The sequence below is a fragment of the Synchiropus splendidus genome, chromosome 1 (genome assembly GCF_027744825.2).
Source record: "Synchiropus splendidus isolate RoL2022-P1 chromosome 1, RoL_Sspl_1.0, whole genome shotgun sequence".
NCBI lineage: Eukaryota > Metazoa > Chordata > Actinopteri > Syngnathiformes > Callionymidae > Synchiropus > Synchiropus splendidus.
The window spans coordinates 56,211,419-56,232,328 of record NC_071334.1 but is presented as its reverse complement, the minus strand read 5'-3'; the positions used below and the strand labels follow the sequence as shown (position 1 = coordinate 56,232,328).

At 39.8% G+C, this 20,910-nt stretch overlaps 1 protein-coding gene across 1 annotated transcript in view; it reads left to right on the top strand.

Moving 5' to 3' along the window:
• Nucleotides 1–20,910, top strand: part of LOC128747106 (transmembrane protein 132C-like) — a 145,854-nt gene that overhangs the window by 110,502 nt on the left and 14,442 nt on the right. The window contains exons 5-6 of the mRNA XM_053844689.1: nt 2,912–3,101; nt 16,336–16,479. Coding sequence (XP_053700664.1) covers nt 2,912–3,101; nt 16,336–16,479 — 334 coding nt within the window. The remainder of the gene's footprint in view (nt 1–2,911; nt 3,102–16,335; nt 16,480–20,910) is intronic.

The following is a 20,910-nucleotide window of genomic DNA, read 5'->3' as shown; positions in this document are numbered from 1 at the left end:
AGTGGTCGATAACACTATGATATGCTTGTAGCATGTTGTCCATGAGTTCAGTTGTATAAGAACAAAAACTGAACAAACGTTTGCTTGAGGAAGGCATTGGCCACCCTTGTGTTAACAATATTTTCCTTTAGGTGACATTTAGAATAGATTTAAAGGGTGTGAAGAAATATCTCCGCTGGACTGTCTTTGTCATTCTGTTGCCGTCTTTAGTCGTCTTTCCCATCAACTGAAAGTCAGTTGGGTTGAGAGAGAGTCGCATATTGCAATCGGACGAAAACAAATTGCCGCATCATGGATGTGAGAATGAATTTTAATCGCTGTGCGATTCGTTAGATATTAGATTTTCAGACGCAGCTTCAGTCTCCGAAGAGCAAATAACTTTACCCTTGCACCATTTACATATGGTTCACATTTTCATTTTAAAACGATTCACAATTTCCATTCATCAGCATATGAATACAAAATGCCACTGTGCCGGATTATGCCGTGTTTTCTTTATCAAACATTGATTTCAAAGCGTAATTCAGCCACCATTTCTCACTCACAATTACAAGCGTCTGCTAAAAGATGATAACATTTCCACCTAATTATACACATCATGTAATAATGAATGGTTTCAAGATTGGATTGACAACATTTCAGTGTGCCTCAGTGGTGTTAAATTTAGCGGAAGATATGTTTGGAATTCAACAACAAACACATTTCGCTAATTGTTTAGCTGTTTAATATAATATGAACCAGTGGTTCCTATACCTTGGCAACGACACTGCAGTCACTAAATGTTCTTTTCTTTTTCATCTTTCAAGACCTAATGGACGACATCCAAACTTCATCTTCACAATGACATAAGATGTGAGCATGTAAGCAGGAGAAGGGGGTAAACCTTCAGTGCAAAAGCCATGAAAAAGAAAAGTCATGCCATGTAACACAAGGCATTTGAAGCTGAGAATGATGTCTCCATGAGGTTATAAGTCATGTGAAGATTTATATAGTTATTCAAGAGGTTGATCGGTGTTGTACTGACCCGTAAAGGATCTCCAACATGAAGTCAACCAAGACATAATTAGACAGAAGAAATACTGTGCTTTCATTCTATAAAAAATATTTAAACAAATTTTGTTTCCATAAAGGTATGCTACCATAAATTACATTGGGATGTGCACAAGATTGTTACACTCTCTTAAGATGGGTCAACAATAGAAAATATATCACGCCTGTGAAATCTATTGCAGCCAGTTTCAGAACCCATTTCAGGCGAACTTTCCGTCCAAAAGGTTCCTGCAAAAGCAGCAGATTGCCGATGGTACGCAGATTTTTGCCACTTCTTTTTGTTCTTTTACGTTGTTTCAGCCATTTCCCATGACGCTGCAAGGGAGAACAGTTTATAGCTTGCTCACCGATGGAGCGGTCTCTTGACACAATCAAGGCACTGTTCCGGTTCCCGGAATTTGAATTGACTTTTGCACTTATATACCCTCCTACTTCAACCGAGCCAACTTTGCTGTCAACATCTGATTTCATATTGCATATTTATGCAAAGTTCTTTTACGTGCAATGGATGAGTGCAATGCAAATACTCCACATCAATGTTAATGATCTGTATAGCTTGAATTATATGATGAATATGTGGTTCAGCAAATAATCCTAGATGGGACATTTTTGTCTCATTCATTCACGCTTTCATTATTTACCTTACCTTTAAAATTGAAGCAATGTGTTCGTCATTTGCCCTCTCCAGTCAGATAGATGAAGATAAGTCCTGTACGTGCATATGCAGTGGTGCCTCGGTTTTGTCTTGGACTTCGAACAAATTGGAGTTCGAACTAAAATTTCGAGATTTTTGTGCTTCGGATTTTGAAAGAAAATCCAGAACTCGAACAGCCCCGAAAAAAGCCGGAAAAAACATAACATGCGCGGAACGATCAGCTGACCCATGACGCAGCCTCTGTATGCAGACGTGTGCCATTAGCTACATTTACTGACTGTTTTTTCTTCGTATTGAGGTGTTAAACCTTTCCTGTCTCCGCACTGGCGTGTGGTAGAGTGTCACAGGGGAGGTGCTCGATCTCCACACCTCCAAGGCTGGAGCCCACACTCCAGGGTTTGATGTCCTGTTGTGGGCTGGAGCTGGGACAGGGATGAGGCGAGTCGGGGACAGAGCCAAGTTACTTGGTTTATGACTTTGTCACAGCCACACTGCACAGAAGCGCACATTCAGAGCTGGACACGCACCGGGCACCTCTTCCCTTCTGGAGAGACCTCACTCACTCGGCAACCCCTCCCACATGCAGCGGCCACACACATAGACGAACAGCGCACCTGCAGCAGACACTCTACATTCACTCCTACAAAAGCCTATTTTAAGGCTTGGAACACATTGTTTCTTTTTCCATTCATTGTAATGGGAAAAATCGATTCAGATTTCCAACAAATCGCTTCTCGCACGGCCTTCTGGAACGGATTGTGGTCAAGAACCGAGGTACCTCTGTATTCTATTAGTGAACATTTGAAATTACATTGAGGAATCGTTATTGTAAGGTTCATGTTTAAAAAAGTTTATCCAACAGCCCACCAAATGAATGAAAGTAGGTCTTCCTCTTTTTCTATTTGTCACGTTGCCCCCCTTTTTTTCAAGCATGTACTGTATTCCTATAGCTGCCTATTCACTTATCGTGTCGTTGCTTCAATCGTTTGAAGCCTTTCATGTTTCAATCCTACTCATCCGAATCCAGAGCCTGTATTTGGCTCCCACACTTTTTTATGTGCTTTTTTGGCTTCAACCTTGTTTTCTATCTCATTATCTATCCATTTCCAGGCGAAACTATGTGTTTTGCCCACTATTCCCACCCAATGTCTGATATTCCCTTTCATCTGAGTATACCCCTCACAGTTGTTCATTTGTCTCTTCCAGAATGGAGGCTGCAGGCTACCAGAAAGTGCTCCAGGTGGATCTGGAGGTGAATGGGATGATGGTGACTGAGGGGGGCCGCGTTGTTACGTGGCAGGTGGAATATCCACTCACACGGACTCTATCGACTGAGGTGCAGACTCTGATTCGCCTGGCACCACAGGACCTGGGCGGCATTGTGCCACTGGCCATGGTGAGTGATCAGGAAGCTACTATTTCACTGGAATATGGCTATTATGGGATGGCACAGCTCAGACGGCAGCAATCGTCCTGTTACTGAAAATTACGATTGATCGTGTTTTCTGGGTTCTGGTTTCATTAACTTTCTGGTCTCGTCTTTATACACTATGTCATTAGGGAGGCTGGATTTTTTTCAGCTTTGTGAATCATGTCGTACTGTTTTGTTTGATGTTGTATTGTGTTTTTCCCACTCATGAAGTGAAAAGGATAGTTGAACAGGTTGTTAGAAAACAGCTACTACTACTAGCTACTTTCTGTCTTCATAATGCTGTAAAACAATCTGAAGTTGTGTTCTGATATGATTTAAGGTGTTGTTTATGGTTTTAAAGGTGAAACAAAATTAAATCTAGAAAGCAGATTATGGCAAATAGGTTGTTTTTTTCTTTATGAATGATGAAACACCAGGAGAAAAACCAACGAAAACCAAAACGTTGTCACCCTTAAGGTATTATAGATATATAATTGTCAAGTGCACTTGGGCGACCAATGTGTTTCCACGTCACGCTGAGGGGGTTGACGACTGTAAAGAACAGAAAGCCTATTGATGAAAACATCCACTTGAAAATGATACGGGAATAGTGAGAATGTGGTGTGAAGAACTGCTACAAGTTGCATTTTTGAGCAGTCCAAGTGCATCGTGGACTACGGTTTGCTCGGTGCTGCATCTGGCAGATGGTTACAGCCATATGTTTGAGCACTGTTATAGAAACATCGGGGTTTCTTGCTACAAATTACGTGTATTTGGTTATTACCGTAACAGTACTTACAACGGTTTCAAATTACACTGAATTGGTGCTTATTGCGACTTTCGATACACTGACACAAATCGCAGAAAAGCAGTAAATGTCTATTTTAAGTGTTCAATCCTGAGAGACAGAATTCATCGAATGCTTGAGAAACATTGACCTTGTTTATACAGTAAATTCACTCACATTATGTTAGATTTAATCATTCCAACTGTCGCCTGCAATAACAAGAACCTGCCACACTCCCTACTCAGATCTGTTTGCAATGTCATATTGCTGTTTGTCAATTCTGTTATCTCCAGGACATTTACCGAAGAGATTCAATCAATCAGTTCCCCGTCACATTGACTGAATGGACTCAAAGAACTGTTATTTGGACAGGGAAAGTACACAAAATGCTTTGTAGCTATTTTGTCAGTGAATGTTTGACCCAATTCCCGATTCTACAATCGAAGAAGGATTTGCAGAAAACAAAATGAGCCAATAAATGACTCAAGTAATGTGAGGTCTCCATTTTTAAAGAGCTGAAAATAGCACGCATGATTTTGTTGAGTGTCAAAAAATGCTGTGCAGTTGTCGTCGTACAGCCAAAGTGAGATACACCAACACTTAACTTTTTCATGTCTGTAGTTTTTCCTCCAGCCAATAGAGTGTGATCAAGGCACAGTTCCTGGTCTTCAGTCCCTTGTGTTGTCAAAACCACATCAACCAATACCAAGACAGTATCGGGACTGGAGAGTATCAAGACTGAGGTATTTGGAGATTAAAACCAGAGAGAGACCAAGACTTTTGGAGGTGCAGACCAAGACGTGACCAAGACCGTACCAATAAGGAGTCACAAATCGCCAAAGTGGGTGCAGACACTGGTTGACCAATCAGGTGTCAGCTGAAACAAGCATCGCCAGACTGACTAACAACAGTCTTTTGACTCCTTATTGGTGTTTGGGTGTCCTCCTGATTAGTTAGGAACAAAAACCAGCTCCCACTGTGGCCCATTTGTAGATCAGACAGGGACGCCATATAGATATTGTCCCCAGACAAACATCAAAGAAAAAAACGTAACAAAACTGATCAAAAAGCCAGAATCCTTCTTTTACCAAATATGACAATTTTCCGTTCTGTCAGTCTCGACTAGCCTTGAATAGAAATGCAGCGTCCCAGTCCGACACCGTGACAAGACCGAGTGAAAGTAGACAGTAAAAAAAGTGGTCTTGAGACCGGTCTCCACACCAAGATCAATCTCAAGTTCTACAACACTATCAAAAGTCTGGAAAAGCAGGGAGACGGCAAAACTTTGATGACGTGAGAGACCACTTCAACATTGATAGTTACATATCATTACCAGGATTAGGACAGGAGGAGGTATCCAGAATCCAGCAGATGTGAAGAGAGGTCAAGACAGAGGGATTGGGAGACAGGTCAGGAGGCCATGAAAGGGAGCAGCTGTAGTGGTGTACACACATGAATCAGAGACAAGTTAGAGGTGTTAGACTCAGGAAACACAAGACGTAAAATAATGAGAATACTACAAGAGACCTGAATGTGGCACCAACCAAGTCTCAAACAACCTTGGATACCAGCGAATTTGACATCCAGTCCTTTTCTCTTCCTTCTTTCTCTCCTCCACTTTTGCAACTGTGTTTCAACAACACTGCGATAGATGAATATTGTCAGCATCAGACGGACAGATTGTAACTGTGCTTTCCGATGTGAATGTCTGCATTTTACCAGACGTGTCTCAAATCGTACATCCCAGTTAAAGTATGATGGATGGTGTATCGCATGTAAGGTTTTCCACTGAGTTAGATGCTGTGTTTCTGTGCCACTCTGAATGACAAGGTGGAGTGAGAAACGTGGGTGCTTTATTAATGAGCATGAAACGAGGGGAACATGTAGGGAATATGTCAACTGTGGGAAGATACTTTCACTGCATCGCCCCCGATTTTTGAGCTGCGCCTCTCTCAGCGATGTTTCTCTGTTCTCTCATTAGAAAAGACAGTTTCCCACAGCTCTTCACTGTACATCCCAAATGTGATCATTATGTTTTTATTCATAGCCTTGGAAATTCAATCTATTTCCAACTAGCTTTGTGCTCAATGTCCTCTAACATAAGAGTCCAAACAGATTGCAATGACTAATAAATGACCAAAAAAATGAATTTTCAGATCCAGTTCACTGCCTATGCTGGTAATAATGAGGGTTTCTTTCTGGCTTATATCCTGAACTGCTGTCTGATAGCTATTATTAACAACTCTGGGAAAAAGAAGCGCATGTTAATGCAAAGACGGGTGCCGTACGGAAAGGAAACTTATCTCATATCACAATGGAGGACGTGACTTACAACATCACAAAGTTTAATACTTATGTTGTTATCGGCGTATTTTTGCCAAATACCTGGAAAAGGTCTTTGTATATTTCAACAATTTTTTTGGGAAATGCCTCAAAACCTATATCAAACAGGTTTACAAGTAAAAACTACATTATAAACGTTTTTTGAAATGTATTTTTCGATGTATTTATTTTAAGTTTAAAAAATAGTTGTGCACCTACTCTGCTTTTCATTTGTTTTAATGTAAAAGTAGTTATTAGTACATTTATTGTTACAATTTATTCAGTCACTTCGCTCTATCTTTTGTAACCTAATACTTGGCTGTAGATGTTAAGAGGCATGACATGCGACACTGCACAGTGAAGGCATGTTCATGAGTCTCTCTCATCTTTGTCCTAGACATAGTATGAAAAGAACTTTCATCCCACACATGTGCTGACAGAAAGTTCTGTTTTGCTGTTGTTGTTTTTTTTTTGCTTCAGCATATTTATTGGAATTCCTCAATTATGTGCATCTTGCTTCATCTTCACACACTTTGAGTCACTGGTGTAAACTGTCACCAGAGAATCATCAACATCCCCTCGTTCTGCCTCTTAAGAAAGTGCCAAAGCCAAGGAGGGATATAATCTCCTCGACTTGTCTGCAGCCTCCCCTGTGGCCCTCTGGTGTCAAAGCGTGCGTGGAACACCTCTAATGGAAAGCATCCTTATCTGATGCTACCCAGAGTCTCAGACAGATGACTGAGTACCGGGTCTTATCTCCAATAGCGATAGCCTCTTGCCTCAAGATGATGATCACAGGAGAAAATAGTATGTCATCATTGCTAAACAGTAGATGCAAGTTTTACACTTTGACTGCTGCTAGTAGAGACCTGCAGAGAAAACAGATCAGCGACACTCAAGAGAAAACAGGGTGATTCAAAGGTTTTGCCGCTTTGTTTTTGGATACATTTTGACCAGTCAGACTCAAGCACAGTAGTAAACTGCAAAAGACTTTTTTGATCAGGTGAGACAATGTTGTTGGTCTGAAAACTAGCGATTATTCGAAAGGTATATTTTCCAGCTCAAGTGTAGTAACTCATCTTAGCCTCATTATTTAACGCTGGGGTCAATTTAGTTACATCTTATGACATGATAGTGTGGATCTTTTTCCATGTTTGTATGGTTTTTTTTAGGAGAATGGTGTGAGGCATGATGTTGCATGCAATATCAGGAAATATTTCATTTAAGTATGACTATGCTTTTAAAGAAATATACAGTTTGTTATGTGCCTCAGTGTCACTGCAGACATTCAAGATTTGATTTTTCCACTTTCAACACTGGACAGGACCATGTTGTGCTATAACCTGCTACCGATTGGTCAGCTAAGACTGAAGGAAAAAAAAAAGTAGGCAAGATGCCATGTCGAGGAAGTACAATAATTTTATTCGTATTCATTTAGTGTATTTTTTGTTGACAACTTCTGTTGTATACTGAAATGTACTTGATGCCTCGGGCCACAGGTAGAGCCTGAATTATGTCAAACTTTTACTCTCAATTTACACTTAAAAAGATTAAATATTTAATATCCCTAAAGCTGAAGAACAAACCCCAAAACATGTCTTGTCATAAATCAATATCCAATTAAAGAAAAGAGCATAAATCTTGTTTTTTTTTTGTTTTTTTTTTGTCGGTTCAATGCACTGTGGCTCCAAACTACGCTCAACACTCCATTGACTGAGAGGAACAGCATCTTGCCAACGGTTTTAAATCAGCAAAGAAATCTGCAATGATGAATCAGCATCTTCAAATAGCCCCGAAATAAACAAAATACTTGAAAGGAGTTGTTCATTCCAACCACATTTAAGGTGTTTTATTTATGCTTCCTGAGTTGATTAGTGTGAATCAGCAGTTGCTGTGCACAAGTCGCCTTTTTACCTTTTTTTGCTGACTGCTTCATTTCAGTTTTATTGTGTGCTTCAGGCAACTGAAAGTTTGTGAGTTGAAGGAGGATTTTGATGTTTGTCAATCACTAATTTGAAGGTGGATTTAAAATCATAAGCATGAAATTCCTGCTTATGTAAGTCATTGCTGTGTCAGCAATATCGCTTTTTTTTTTTTCTTTGAAAGGAGGGATACCGATAAACTGAAGCAAAATCCAAACTTACAGTTAAGTGATTCCTAATATCACCATCATGGCCTGACATTTTCCAGAGAAACTACCAATGACTGCCGTTGTGTATTGTTACTCCTTGTCTTAGTTCTTTAGCAGCATGCAACCAGGAAGTTGTGCGGTAGTCATGGTTACATGCTACTGAAGAATCGTTTAAAACTAAACTACAGCGTTGACAGTGTTGATAGCAGTCATGTTATCCATGCTGCAGTTATTGCCTTTGAGTGAAATGTGAACAGTATTGAGTATTGTTTAGGATTAAGCATCCTTTAACAATTTAAGTGACACCCAATAGTCTCCTATAATGTGTTTTGCACTTCCAACGCCTTAACAGATGACTGTCCTTGACTTCCTAACACAGCTACTTTTCTCTTGTCTGCTACCATGCATGCCATGCATCCACAACCATATCAGGCCGAGCACACCCCTGCTGCATGCAAGGGTAATGGGTTTTTATCGATTCCTCTGTCCTCGCCATCATCCTTTACTTTCTTGTTCTGCTCTCTGCACTGCAATGAGTGCTTGTTTAGATAAGGCACCGTGTGCAAAGGAAGCCATGTCTTTTGCTTCTTTAAGGGGTCGTGGACTCTTAAAGGGTTAGTGGACTCTGGAGCAGTTTTGCTTGTTAGAGGTTAAATAAATATATCTATAGCACATCTATGTGAGTGGGTTTTAGCAGTGTTGTTTTTGAGGGCATTGTCTCATTCCACCCTGAAAAATGAGAATGAAATATGTTGCAAAATTTTGAAACATTTCTTGTTATTGAAGTTGAAATAATATGCAAAAGTGTTGCTTTTCAACTTTTTATTTTATTATTTAATTGTTTTTATTCGTGGTATTTGTGGTAAATCACCCAGTCATTCATTAATAAGTGTTTTTTTTTTGTAATTGTTCTGCAACCAACAAAAAATACAATAGTTTACAATGATATTTTTGTAACAATGACGCCACTTGACAATTCTGTCAATATTTCTTCTTCCATGAAACAGAGATTAAAAAGGAGTAGAAGGAAAATGGCTATAATGGAAGCCTTAGGGCTGAGCGATATGACCTCAAATCAATATCACAATAAATTGGGCTCAACTTTTCCTCAATAACAATAATCCCTCAGTCCCCCTTCTCAGTGTTGTACATATCTGGAAGCAGAGTGTTTCTCATAAAATAATCAGGAGTCCAAAGTTTTTGCCCTCTCATTATTATGAAACTATTTACTCTTCATAGATACACAAAGCTATTTCCAAGCAGTTGGGATGTACAACCAGACCTGTCAGAAAACTGTTGGGGTTTCAGTAAGCCCCGCAATCTTGCTTTCAGTTCGTCCATTATCCCAATATCAAATTGGTTTATGATTTGTCAAGAGTACTTTATTATTTACTCTTTATACATACTCTTGCTCAGTTAGCTTTGCCTAGCTGATCTATGTGGGTCCTTGTACTAGTTTGTGGTACACATTGCCAAGTTATTGTTCGATTTGTGTCTGAAAATATACATTGACACGTTGATATTACCATTTTTTTTAACTATTTTTTTTACCATATTTACCAACGTGGGTAAAATGACTGGTTAATGTTTGGTTTATCGCCCAGACCTAGTCTGCCCCTCATTCCAACTTTCCCGATTTTTTTTTTGATCTGTGGTTGTGTGCAACTGTGTGTGAACTTGTGCTAGGTTTATGAATAGGCTTATGTACAAGTAACATCCAAATTACGACCGGGATCGGTTCCGACCAACCGGTCGTAAGTCGAATTGGCCGTAAGTCGAATGCCATTCAAAATAGTCGATGCAAGGGTTATAGGTACTACTGTAGTGGTCGATCGCTGTATGAGAGTGAGATGCTGGGATACTGTGCTGTCGTAACTGTCGTACGCGATGCCGGGCTGCTACGTGCTGCGGTGCTAGACGTTAAATGAAAAAAAAAAAGCATCTGCTGGCCGTGGTCCAAAGTCGAGCAGGTCATAAGTCGGATGTTACTTGTATAGGCCTTTTTTGTACCTGGATGATCTTCACTTGTGGGGACCACAAGACACTATCTTTGTGAGGACTTGACTTGACTGGACCCAACAAATGCAAGCCTCAATTTGCAAATGAAGATGTCAAAATAACTGGGTTGTTTAATATAGATCGTCCTCTGGATGTGTTATCCCCAATACCCCAAAAGTAATCCCCAAAAAGAATGAATGAATGAAACGGATGAAGACACTCTTGCGGCCCAACGTGAAGCCGGTTCCTGCAGAATTTAATCGTGGCTGTTTTAATAAATAAAAAAAGCAGTACTGTCTCCTCTGTACCCTTGACCTTCCTCATATTTACCACTGGGCGATCCTTTGCCCGCATCCCTAATCCGGTCACGAACACCACCAGCATAACCATAAATAAATATTTAAATACATGAATAAGAGCATGTAGAATTAACACTGCTCCATGTCGTTCAGCAAGATCATGTGAAAATAACACACTCACATGTTACAAAGTCCAGACACTTAATAGTGGGAATTTCTCTTCAGAGATCAATAAAGTATCTATCTATCTATCTATCTATTTATCTATCTAGTGCTGTTCCCGTCACCTTGGTAAAGTAAACGGGAAAGAGCAACAATAGCAGCAGTAAAAGGTTATTTGGACTTGCCGACCCATGTCTTATATTTTTATTCTCATTTTTGACCATTTTGCTGGCTGGCTGTGCTGTCAAGTGTGCCAGCAGCTCCTTCGGCATTGTGACAATTCTGGCTACGGAGTGTTTTTAAGCACTGAGAAGTTTTTTATTTTGAAAATGTAGCAAATTCTGGCTGAATGATCCGCTCTACTGTAGTTTGACGCGAAGCCAAAGTAAATATTTTCATAACTACAGCGACGCAGAGCAACTGGGGTGCCTCCGAAACATGCTGCACCCCGCTCGGTGGAAAATGTTGATTGAATAAAGTTGAAGTGTTTCATACATGAGACAGCAAGCAGAGTGTCATCTGCGCAACAGAAACGCTTCCAGTGGAAACCCGCTGTATTGGAGTTTTCATCGACCTATTCACATTCGAGTTTTCAAAAATAATGAAAATAAACATTAATGAAAATGCTAAAAAAAAAAAAAAAAAGAAAGGCACATGTCTGTGTATTCATAAAAAGAAAATACACATTTTTCCAAAGTATCCCAAGTACAATCGGCAGCAGCTGTTATTGTCAAAAGAATCTCCGTGACTCATTACTGTCATTATAAGGAGCGAACAATTGTTATGACTGACGTACTTCGGACATGTGAGCAGCACACAATCTTCTGAGAAGCCAGCCACAACGTTTATTTTGTAAAATATGAGCTAATGGAATTGAAATTCAAGCTGATTACTCCCTGTCAATGGTGCAGGAAGCAGGTGACCTCAGAACTGTTAAAAACACGCGTACTAAAAGCTGAACTGTATCGTCCGTAAAACACCGGCATCTCTTTTACTGACCGGTTTATTGTGCTTCATTGACCATTTTAGCTCCCTAGCTTCATGTGCGTTGTCATCTTCTTAGTTGCTGCAAGAGCATTACAGTGCCTCTACAGTCCTGGCATAGGAACTGCATGGTTTTAGATTGTTTCCAACGCGTCTGTGTGGATGGCCGCAAAAGCTTTGTTTTTATGGAGCACTTTTTTGAAACCATCATTCAAAATAATCAGACAGGAAAATGTGCGGCTTTGTGTGGGTGGAGCCTTCCACACAAAGAAACATCACAAAACATTTGTTTTGTGGCAGAGGCACACTCTCTGATGAAATGTGTTTGTGTGAAGAAAATGTGTTTGCGGAAGATGGGTGCTTTAAATGTAAAGGTCACAAAGACCTCTGTGACAAAACCCATCCCCTTTAGGTGTATTGACATATAAATATAAATGTATTTATCCTCTGTCCTCTTGATCTTACTTTGAGTTGAGTTGGGTGGTCAGTTGAAACAAATTTGTGACAGAATGTAGAAAGAGCTCGCTAGGGGCTATTCACTCTCTAGAAGCCTTGTTGCCCACATGGAAGAACATTATGTCGCTTTCACCCAAATCCAGGGGCTTAAAGAACAAAGACAGGAGTTGTAATGAACATTAGCAGTTAGAACTCGTCTTTAGCATTTCCAAAGGTTTAGCCAGTAAAGAGTGTGCTCCAGAATTGAAGCTGTGATGAACAGGAGTCAGTGGCGAAGTAAATCCTCTGTACCACAGAGTGGCACGGAGCCTGAGGATTACCAGCCGTTGTCTTAATGGATCTCATTATCTTCTTCCTGTTCTTCTATTCAAGCTTCCGCCCTCAAGTGTATCATTGGATGTCTATTGAATGAATGAATGCAATTTGACATTAAGTTTTATTGCCACAGCTGTTATTATTTTCATTTTAACCAAGTGGCTCAGGGGAGCTATAGACAGACACTGAATCAGTGTCACTAGATGTCTTTACAAACAGGACGGGAGTTGAAACAGACTAAAAAATGAAATTGTCTTTTGTAAAGTAATGCTCAGATGTGCAAGTCATGCGTTTTTTTTTAAACCACAGGCCTGAAATACATGTTGCTGAAGTTGTTATAGTTTATGTTGCATCTACTACGCTAACATTCAGATCGTCCGATCTAATCCAGTGTGAGCAGTGGAAGCAAGACAAATGATCTGAGGGAATGATCTGAGAGGACAGTGGGGTTTAAAATGTGTAGTATTTAACATAATAAAATGAAATTAAGTTATGGATTTTTCTGGTTTCTTTCATACATTTGAGAAACTTTGAATGAAATATGCGTTCATTTATTGATCGAATGGCAAATGATGACGCACTGTATTAATGGAAAATAATGGAACGCTGGTGTGAAACTCAAGATTTGGGGGCCACATACGGCCGGCTGCCCAGGTGGCGACTGCAACCACTTACTGTAAATGCTCATAATGTGATCCAGACTGCAGATATTGTCAAATGTGATTTTGAGTCTGCAACTAGATAACAATATAGAAGGGAGAGAAAAAAAAAAAAAAAAAAAAAAAATATATATATATATATATATATATATATATATATATATATACAGAAAAGCGATGCAGCCCTTCAACCCTGCAATGCATGCTGGGACATCTGTCATAATGATGGCTGATGGACCCAAGTGCAGGAAGTGTTTGTCGGCAGAAGGCACGGGAGACGAGGTTAAATTATAAAGATTTATTCATTGGAATGAACAAATAAATTCAGACAGACAAAAGACTAGAAACTAAGGACGCTGGGAACCAAAACGCGGACTGGGAACAACACAGAGGGAACGGGGTGAATCTGGAAAACAAGTGAGGCGGATTAGAATCAACGACCTACTATATAAATGGGAGAATAGAAAACACACACCCGGAGTTCAGCTCAACGTGGTGGTGGCACTAAACTGAAAGCGCTCGGTGGCGGCGGCGGCTAATCACAGTTGCGCACATGAGGGGTAAACTGACGGATCTATAACTAAAAAGTGAGGCTTAGATAAACAGCTCACACACGGACTGAATTGAGAGTAGGGAAGTAAACACAGGAGTAACAAGGAAGAACAAAAGGCGGCGACAGAATAGGAATTCAGCGCGGAGGAAAAATCTGGAAAAGGTCAGGGAGTAAATCGAACACACAGGAGTCTTGAAAGAGTTTTACCTTGACAAAGCAAGAAGCAACAATCTAGCAAACAGGGCTGACGACAAAGCTGGAGACAAGGCAGGAACAGGAAAAGAAGGCAACCGGAGGTAACAAAATAAAAGCACGAGAGAAAAAAACAAAAAGGAACAGCCAACGCCAACCTTGACCAACAACATGGCACTATGAGTGTGATGCACATTTGCAAGCTGTAATGTAAAACATTAAAGGCAACTTTGTGTCATATATCTGGTGATCTTTTTGAAATGAGTCTATTCTATTGGTTTTCACATTTTTACTCCATATAATAATAATTACTCTTGATAAATTTTGTCTTCAGCATATATTAGTTATAGTAACTGTAAATATGTCTGGCATATGAATGCAAACACACCAAGTTTCTCTGTTATTAATTTCTCAGTTTAACTAAATTTGTTTGATTAACCCACCACAACTCTGCAGAAAAAACGGTTGTTTTCTTCCTTTAAACCTTTTTTATGACAAGAGTCAGCAATTGACATTTAAATGAAATTAGCATAGCAGGAAAGACTTGACACCACTTTAAATTTCTGGAAGCGTGTGCCCTGCCACTCACGCACAGTCTGTTGTCAGATGTTATTTTCCCTCTTAGTGAATGCTGCAATTAAATATTGAGCTTGGATATTCATCAGTTTGGCTGTTAGTGTCAAAATAGAATCATTTCCCTCTCAGAATTCATGATGGTCAAGCACGTATTAACAGGGACTAATTAGCCTGTTTGTTTTGATTGATGCCACAAATATATTAATACACGACCCTGCTTTATTTGTGCTCATGTGGCGATCTGTGATAAGGACGCCGCTGTCAAAGGAACAGGATTTCAGTGCAAAACACAGTGCAAATCAGACATATAGTTAATTATGTATCATAATATATATATATATATATATATATATATATATATATATATATATATATATATATATATATATATATATATATATATATATATATATATATATATATATATATATATATACTGAATCAGTGTCAATTCACGCAAATCAAAGTTCAAACAAAAATTTCGAGATTTTTTTGCGTCGGATTTCGAACGAAAAGCCAGAACTCGAACGCCCCCAAAAAAAGCCGGAAAAAATGTGCGGACTGATCAGCTGACCCACGATGCTCTTTGTTATTGTGTATAACGCAGCCTCTGTATGCAGACGTGTCCCGTTAGCTACATTTACGGACTGTTTTTTCTTCATATTGAGGTGTAAAACCTTTCCTGTCTCCGCACTGGCGTGTGGTAGAGTGTCACAGGGGAGGTGCTCGCTCTCCACACCTCCGAGGCTGGAGCGCTCACTCCAGGGTTTGATGTCCTGTTGTGGGCTGGAGCTGGGACAGGGATGAGGCGAGTCTGGGACTGAGCGTTACTTGGTTTATGACTTCACAGCCAAACTGCACAGAAGCGCACATTCAGAGCTGGACACGCACCGGGCACCTCTTCACTTCTGGAGAGACGTCACTCACTCGGCAACCCCTCCCACATGCAGCGGCCACACACATAGAGGAACAGCGCACCTGCAGCAGACACTCTACATTCACTCCTACAGAAGCCTATTTTAACGCTTGGAACGCATTATTTCTTTTTCCATTCCAACAAACTTCGAGGAATCCCTGAACAAAAGCAAACAAAAGCAATCTGTTCAGGGATGTTTTTCACTACACAATGGCCAGGGTTTCTACTACACTGAATGTACTTGAAATTCTTGTAAAATTGAAATTCTTATACAAATATATTCAAGACATTAAAAGAGAGCTTTAGTTTAAATAAGGTGATATTAAAACTTGAATATAGCCACCATCGTGATTTATTGTGCCATTGTCAAACTGATGCAAAGTAAACAATATTTTGTTGTTTAAATGTATGTGTGGGCCCATCATTTGATTCAGTAATATACCAAATTCATTCAAATTGAAAAATGTGGCTTCTTGTGGCAAATATTCTTATACGATTAAACTGCGATAGAACTGGCACTGCGGAGTGACAGTTGGCTGCCCGATGGAAGCAACCGCTCAGTCTATCCAGCAAGGAATCCTTGGTCTACATTACACAATAATTGGTGTTTCAAAACAACAGTTTGTCACGAGTATTAAACTGTTTGATCGGCTGCTCTGTTGAGCAGGAGAGGCACTTGAGCTCGGCTGTTTACCAGGAAACTGATATGATGTCTTGTCGTGTTGCCATCATAGCGTGGGGAGAAAATCAATTCTGGCAGAAACATTGATATTTAATATTGTCACAAAAAATCTTTTTTATATATGTTGCAATGTATATGTCCAAATATATTTCTTCAATGCACATGTGCTTCCCTCATCTTCCATCAGGACACAGAGATCCTCAACACTGCTGTTCTGACCGGACGGACCGTTGCTGTGCCAGTAAAAGTTGTCACTGTGGGAACAGACGGCGCCGTCTCTGATGTAACAGAATCTGTGGAGTGCAAGTCAACAGATGAACAGGTCATCAAGGTCAGTGGGACAGGAGCTTTGTGAAACTTTTGCATTTTTTGATCCCACTGCAATAAAAAGGTTTGAGATTAGATTTCCTCCGTTTATACAGGCAGGTTAGTAAGAGTGAAGAACAGGATGATCAAGTGCTCTTGGCAAACTCGACCCACATACTCGATACAAGTAAAAGCTGTCACAAGTCCAACACCCTGCAGTGTTTTATCTAGAGAGATTCCATTTGTTTGAACCACGGTCGATTTTACGAATTCTACTGTTGTAAGTCAGCTGACAAGACATGTTAGGCAGCTCCAACAAGTTTGCTACTGTTGTTCTTTATGCAAGCCGCATCTGGTTTACTAGAAGTGTGCAGGCAACAGTGAGACAACAAAAGGGAATAAATAAATGATTTTTTTTTAAAGTATCGCACTATTTATTGACTGGTATGTTTGAAGAATGTATGAAGGAACACGTGATTTTCTTCTCAACATTGTTTCCCTGAATGTATTCATCTACATAATAATAATAAATGTGTTTTTGGCATCTGAAATATTAAAAGTCAGATTCCACATTGGAGCATGAGCTTGGCCGTGATTGTGCTGCGTCTACAAGGTCCTGATGACACTCCCAAATGCCATAAAGTATTTCCATCAGTTTCGTGTTCTGTTATCCTGTGCACTGCATACTTGCAGTTTTTTCTGGGGTTTTTTTCTGTCTGGTTTGATTGATGTCTCGTCTGGCTGCAGGAGTCACACGCTACAGTGTGTGAGGACAAATATTGTCACTTGCAGCATCAGAAATGTTCAGGGCATAATTTTGTGCAGTTGGGAGCAAGAGTTTGAAGACAGATGCTTATTCAAGCTCATGAATACTAACAAGAATATGCACTCAAAGCAGATCTTTCCCAAGGACCATGTAAAGAGAATGTGCCATTTATCATAAACTGATCTACCTCAAAATAGGTTCTGTCTTGTCCCAGGCTGCCTTCTCCCACCGCTACTTCATGAATTTTTGTTTTATCACTTTCCCGCTGACAGACGTGGAAACAAACAGAAGTGACACTACGATACCTCCACTGAAAATTAGGTCCATTTCCCCTTGCAAAAGTAATAATATTTTGGTGCGCACTCATAAGTCAGGGTTCAAATGTCACTCCTGCTGTGATTGGACCTTAAGACGAATCGATTGGAGTAGTCGCTGCCTTTCACACGTTCCCGTTGGACCAGGTGGCTGAAAATATAAAACAATATATGAATAATGAGTGTGTCAGAGCAGAGCAATGCAATTCCTAGCTCCGACTTTGCCTGTGTAGTCAGCGAGTGTCTCTGAGCCACACATGAATATCAGAGTGAGGAAAGAAGATGCTCTCAAAGGGTTTAATTATCCGCTGAAGCAGTACCGCACATGGTGACGCTGACCTCAGAAGCAAACTCTCCTGCCCACCCAACAAGTTTGGGAGCTGTTAGTGGAATTTTATTTCCCCTATTTTCCTTATGAACAATGGTTGGGACGGTAACATACATTTACTTTTAAACATGCATTTATCTCTCTATTGTTGCACTCACACATTACATGCCGATAGCAGACTCAATTTTACAAAAAATAGTCCAAAAATATATATATATTTTAGCATGTGAGGATAGCTATTTAAGTACAGACAATTGTATGAAAGATATATTGATCGACTTTAGCATTCCAGTGTTGTCTTGTTCATTACGCGCAATTGTTGACATCCACAAAGTAGCAGCACCGTAATGTCACCTCAGATTTCCACAGAGTGGACAGAGGAGTGAAGGCGGAGTCTCGCAGAGCTTTCATTTGTGTGAGAGTTGGCAGCCCTGTAAAAACGCAAGATACACCGTTGCTGCAGACGATGAATCAAAGAGCTGTATTCTGCTGAGAATAGAACGTTTCAAAACTGCATGATGTTTTATTCTTTCTAAACTTTAAGGTTGGCTGTATTTCAGTCATGAAACTAGAACTAAGTTTAACGGCCTCAAATTGTTGTTGAGTTTTATTTCTTTTTATTTTTTCTTGAAAGCCAAAAGACGCTATTTGCTATTTCACACTTATTTTCACAAGTGGTAAATATGGGGCCTTATTTATGAAAAGCGCATGCACATTGAAGAGTACATATCCAACCTAGTATGCATCTTTTGGTATTTATAATGAACAAACTTGGCGTGAAAATTCGCACACGTCTACGACAGCTCTGATCCTGCCGCACAGAATCTTTTAGAACCGAAGACAGCAGGATTGAATCAATGAAAATGTGTGACTGGACCACAGCAAAATATTTTTAGACTTTAAATAAAGTGAGTTATGATGGCGCGTTTATCACCTCTGTTTTCCCTTCCACCTCCGTCACCACACCATTTAGGAGAGATTCCGCCTCATGGCAATGTTGTTTTGAAAGTTGATTTGTGGTGTTCCATGACCTTACATGGGCATCCTGTAATGTGGGTGAGGTAAAATACTTTCTTCCATAAAGAATCTTTACAACAGGTTGAAACTGAAACGTGGCAGACTTTCATAAATCTGGAGGTCTTGTGTTTGCTGAATGTGCTTACTTGCGCAGGTTTATACTGTAAATGAGCCCCTGGGTATCAGCTGCGTTGCCAAATTCAAGAGGGACGAGAACGCTTCTGTGTGTCATTGATGTCACTATTTCACAATATATTATCTCTTATCATTGTTATAAGCATGACTATAAAATGGCGATTAGGTGACATTGAATGAGATTCCCCAGCTCCGCTTTTCTTCATAGATTCCATCAGCGTCAAATAACAGAATCTTTTGCTCTGCTCCCAATGCTACATTAGATGCAGATGAACCCTGATTTTCTGTTGGAATTGAGAACATCCAAAACAATCAAGGGGGGAAAAATGAAGGGGGAAATGGAAATGACTGAATCGACTTGAAGATTAAAATGATCTTGTGACAAATGAAGGTGAATGAAATGGCTGCAGAGGAGTGGTTCTTTCCAGAATTCGGTTTCCGACCAAAAAGGACAAGTAAAACTGAATTTGCTCACATTAAGCGCTTTTTGATAGAAAGACAAAGGATGTGGACATGAGTGAAGGAAAATCAAATGTAATAATCATAATCGTGTTTTGAGGCATCTGCATTCTCACAAGTGGAGATGAGGGTCATTAGCAAGAAGTGAAAGCGATCCTCTCAGGATGGCTGACTGTCGAAGCTTCAGACATAATGGTTGATTCCATTCTGCTGTATGTTTCAGCCAGTCAGGAACACTGCCGCACTGGAACGTACTGGAATATGGAACATTGACCAGCCTCTGGAAATCTTTCTCGGAAAACCCAAAACACGATTGAACGAACTGCACATGTTAGCGCCACTAATTTTACTTAACATGAAGGATGCATACAAGTCATGGCTCTAGTCAGCTGGATTCCCATTTTATATTGATGGATTGATCAGGTGTCATAGAACGTAATTGCTGAAACATCCTCATTAAAAAAAAAAAAAAAAGTCTTTTCCAGATGTGGCCAAATTAAAGCATCTATAACTTGATAAATCAACCTGTTACTACCATAAATGTTATTGTTGCTTTATGAAGAGCCCTACATTTATTTTGCAGCACGACTGGTGTGTATTAAAAATGAATGTGGAGACATTCATTGAAAAAGATGGAAGGAAACGAGTAGGCAGGGAAAAGTGACAGCTAACAAGCTGTCGGTTTTGTTCCTTAGACATGAAGGCTGGTCTGATTTCATCCGAGAGTGAGGCTGCCAAGAAGCCTGTGAAGACAGATGACAGTCTTCTACTCACGCAGCACTTGTTCCTATGTAGACATTATCGTCAATGCCAGTCGCTCTTCTGAACAGAATTGAATTTGTTTACAAACATAGATCAATAAAAATTGCTCATGGATTCACTCCAGTGATCTAAATAGGAATTTATTTATCTATTGGCTGGCAGTTTGATGACAATGAAAGACATTTTTGTAGTTGTTGGTCGACTAAAGACATGGCTGTAGTTGGAATTTACCTGCCAATCAAAACTTGACGCTCGTGTTTTTGGTCTTTATTTGACTATGGTTGGACTAGTGTTTAATAATGTGCACATTTTTTCTGCAAGCAAAAGAAGGGAAGGATGAAAACTGGTCAATGGAGGTGGTGTTGAATGAGTTCACACCGTCAAACAGAGCGAGTTAGACTTGGATGAAATCATTCTTGGAAATGTGAAAATCTGTATCTCAAAAGGCTTATTCAGTTCTGACTGACAGGTGGAGTTAGCTATGAATCTCAACGTTCGACTAGCAATAAGTAATAGAGTGCTAATGAAGGTCAGGAAAGGGAATCTGCGCCTACTTTTATAACTATATTTATAAATGTATATGGTACTGGTATAACAAATATTTTTCTTTTTCTGAAATAAGCATTGTTATATAGTGTTCTATAAAAGAAAGGCAACATATTGATTGTTTATTTA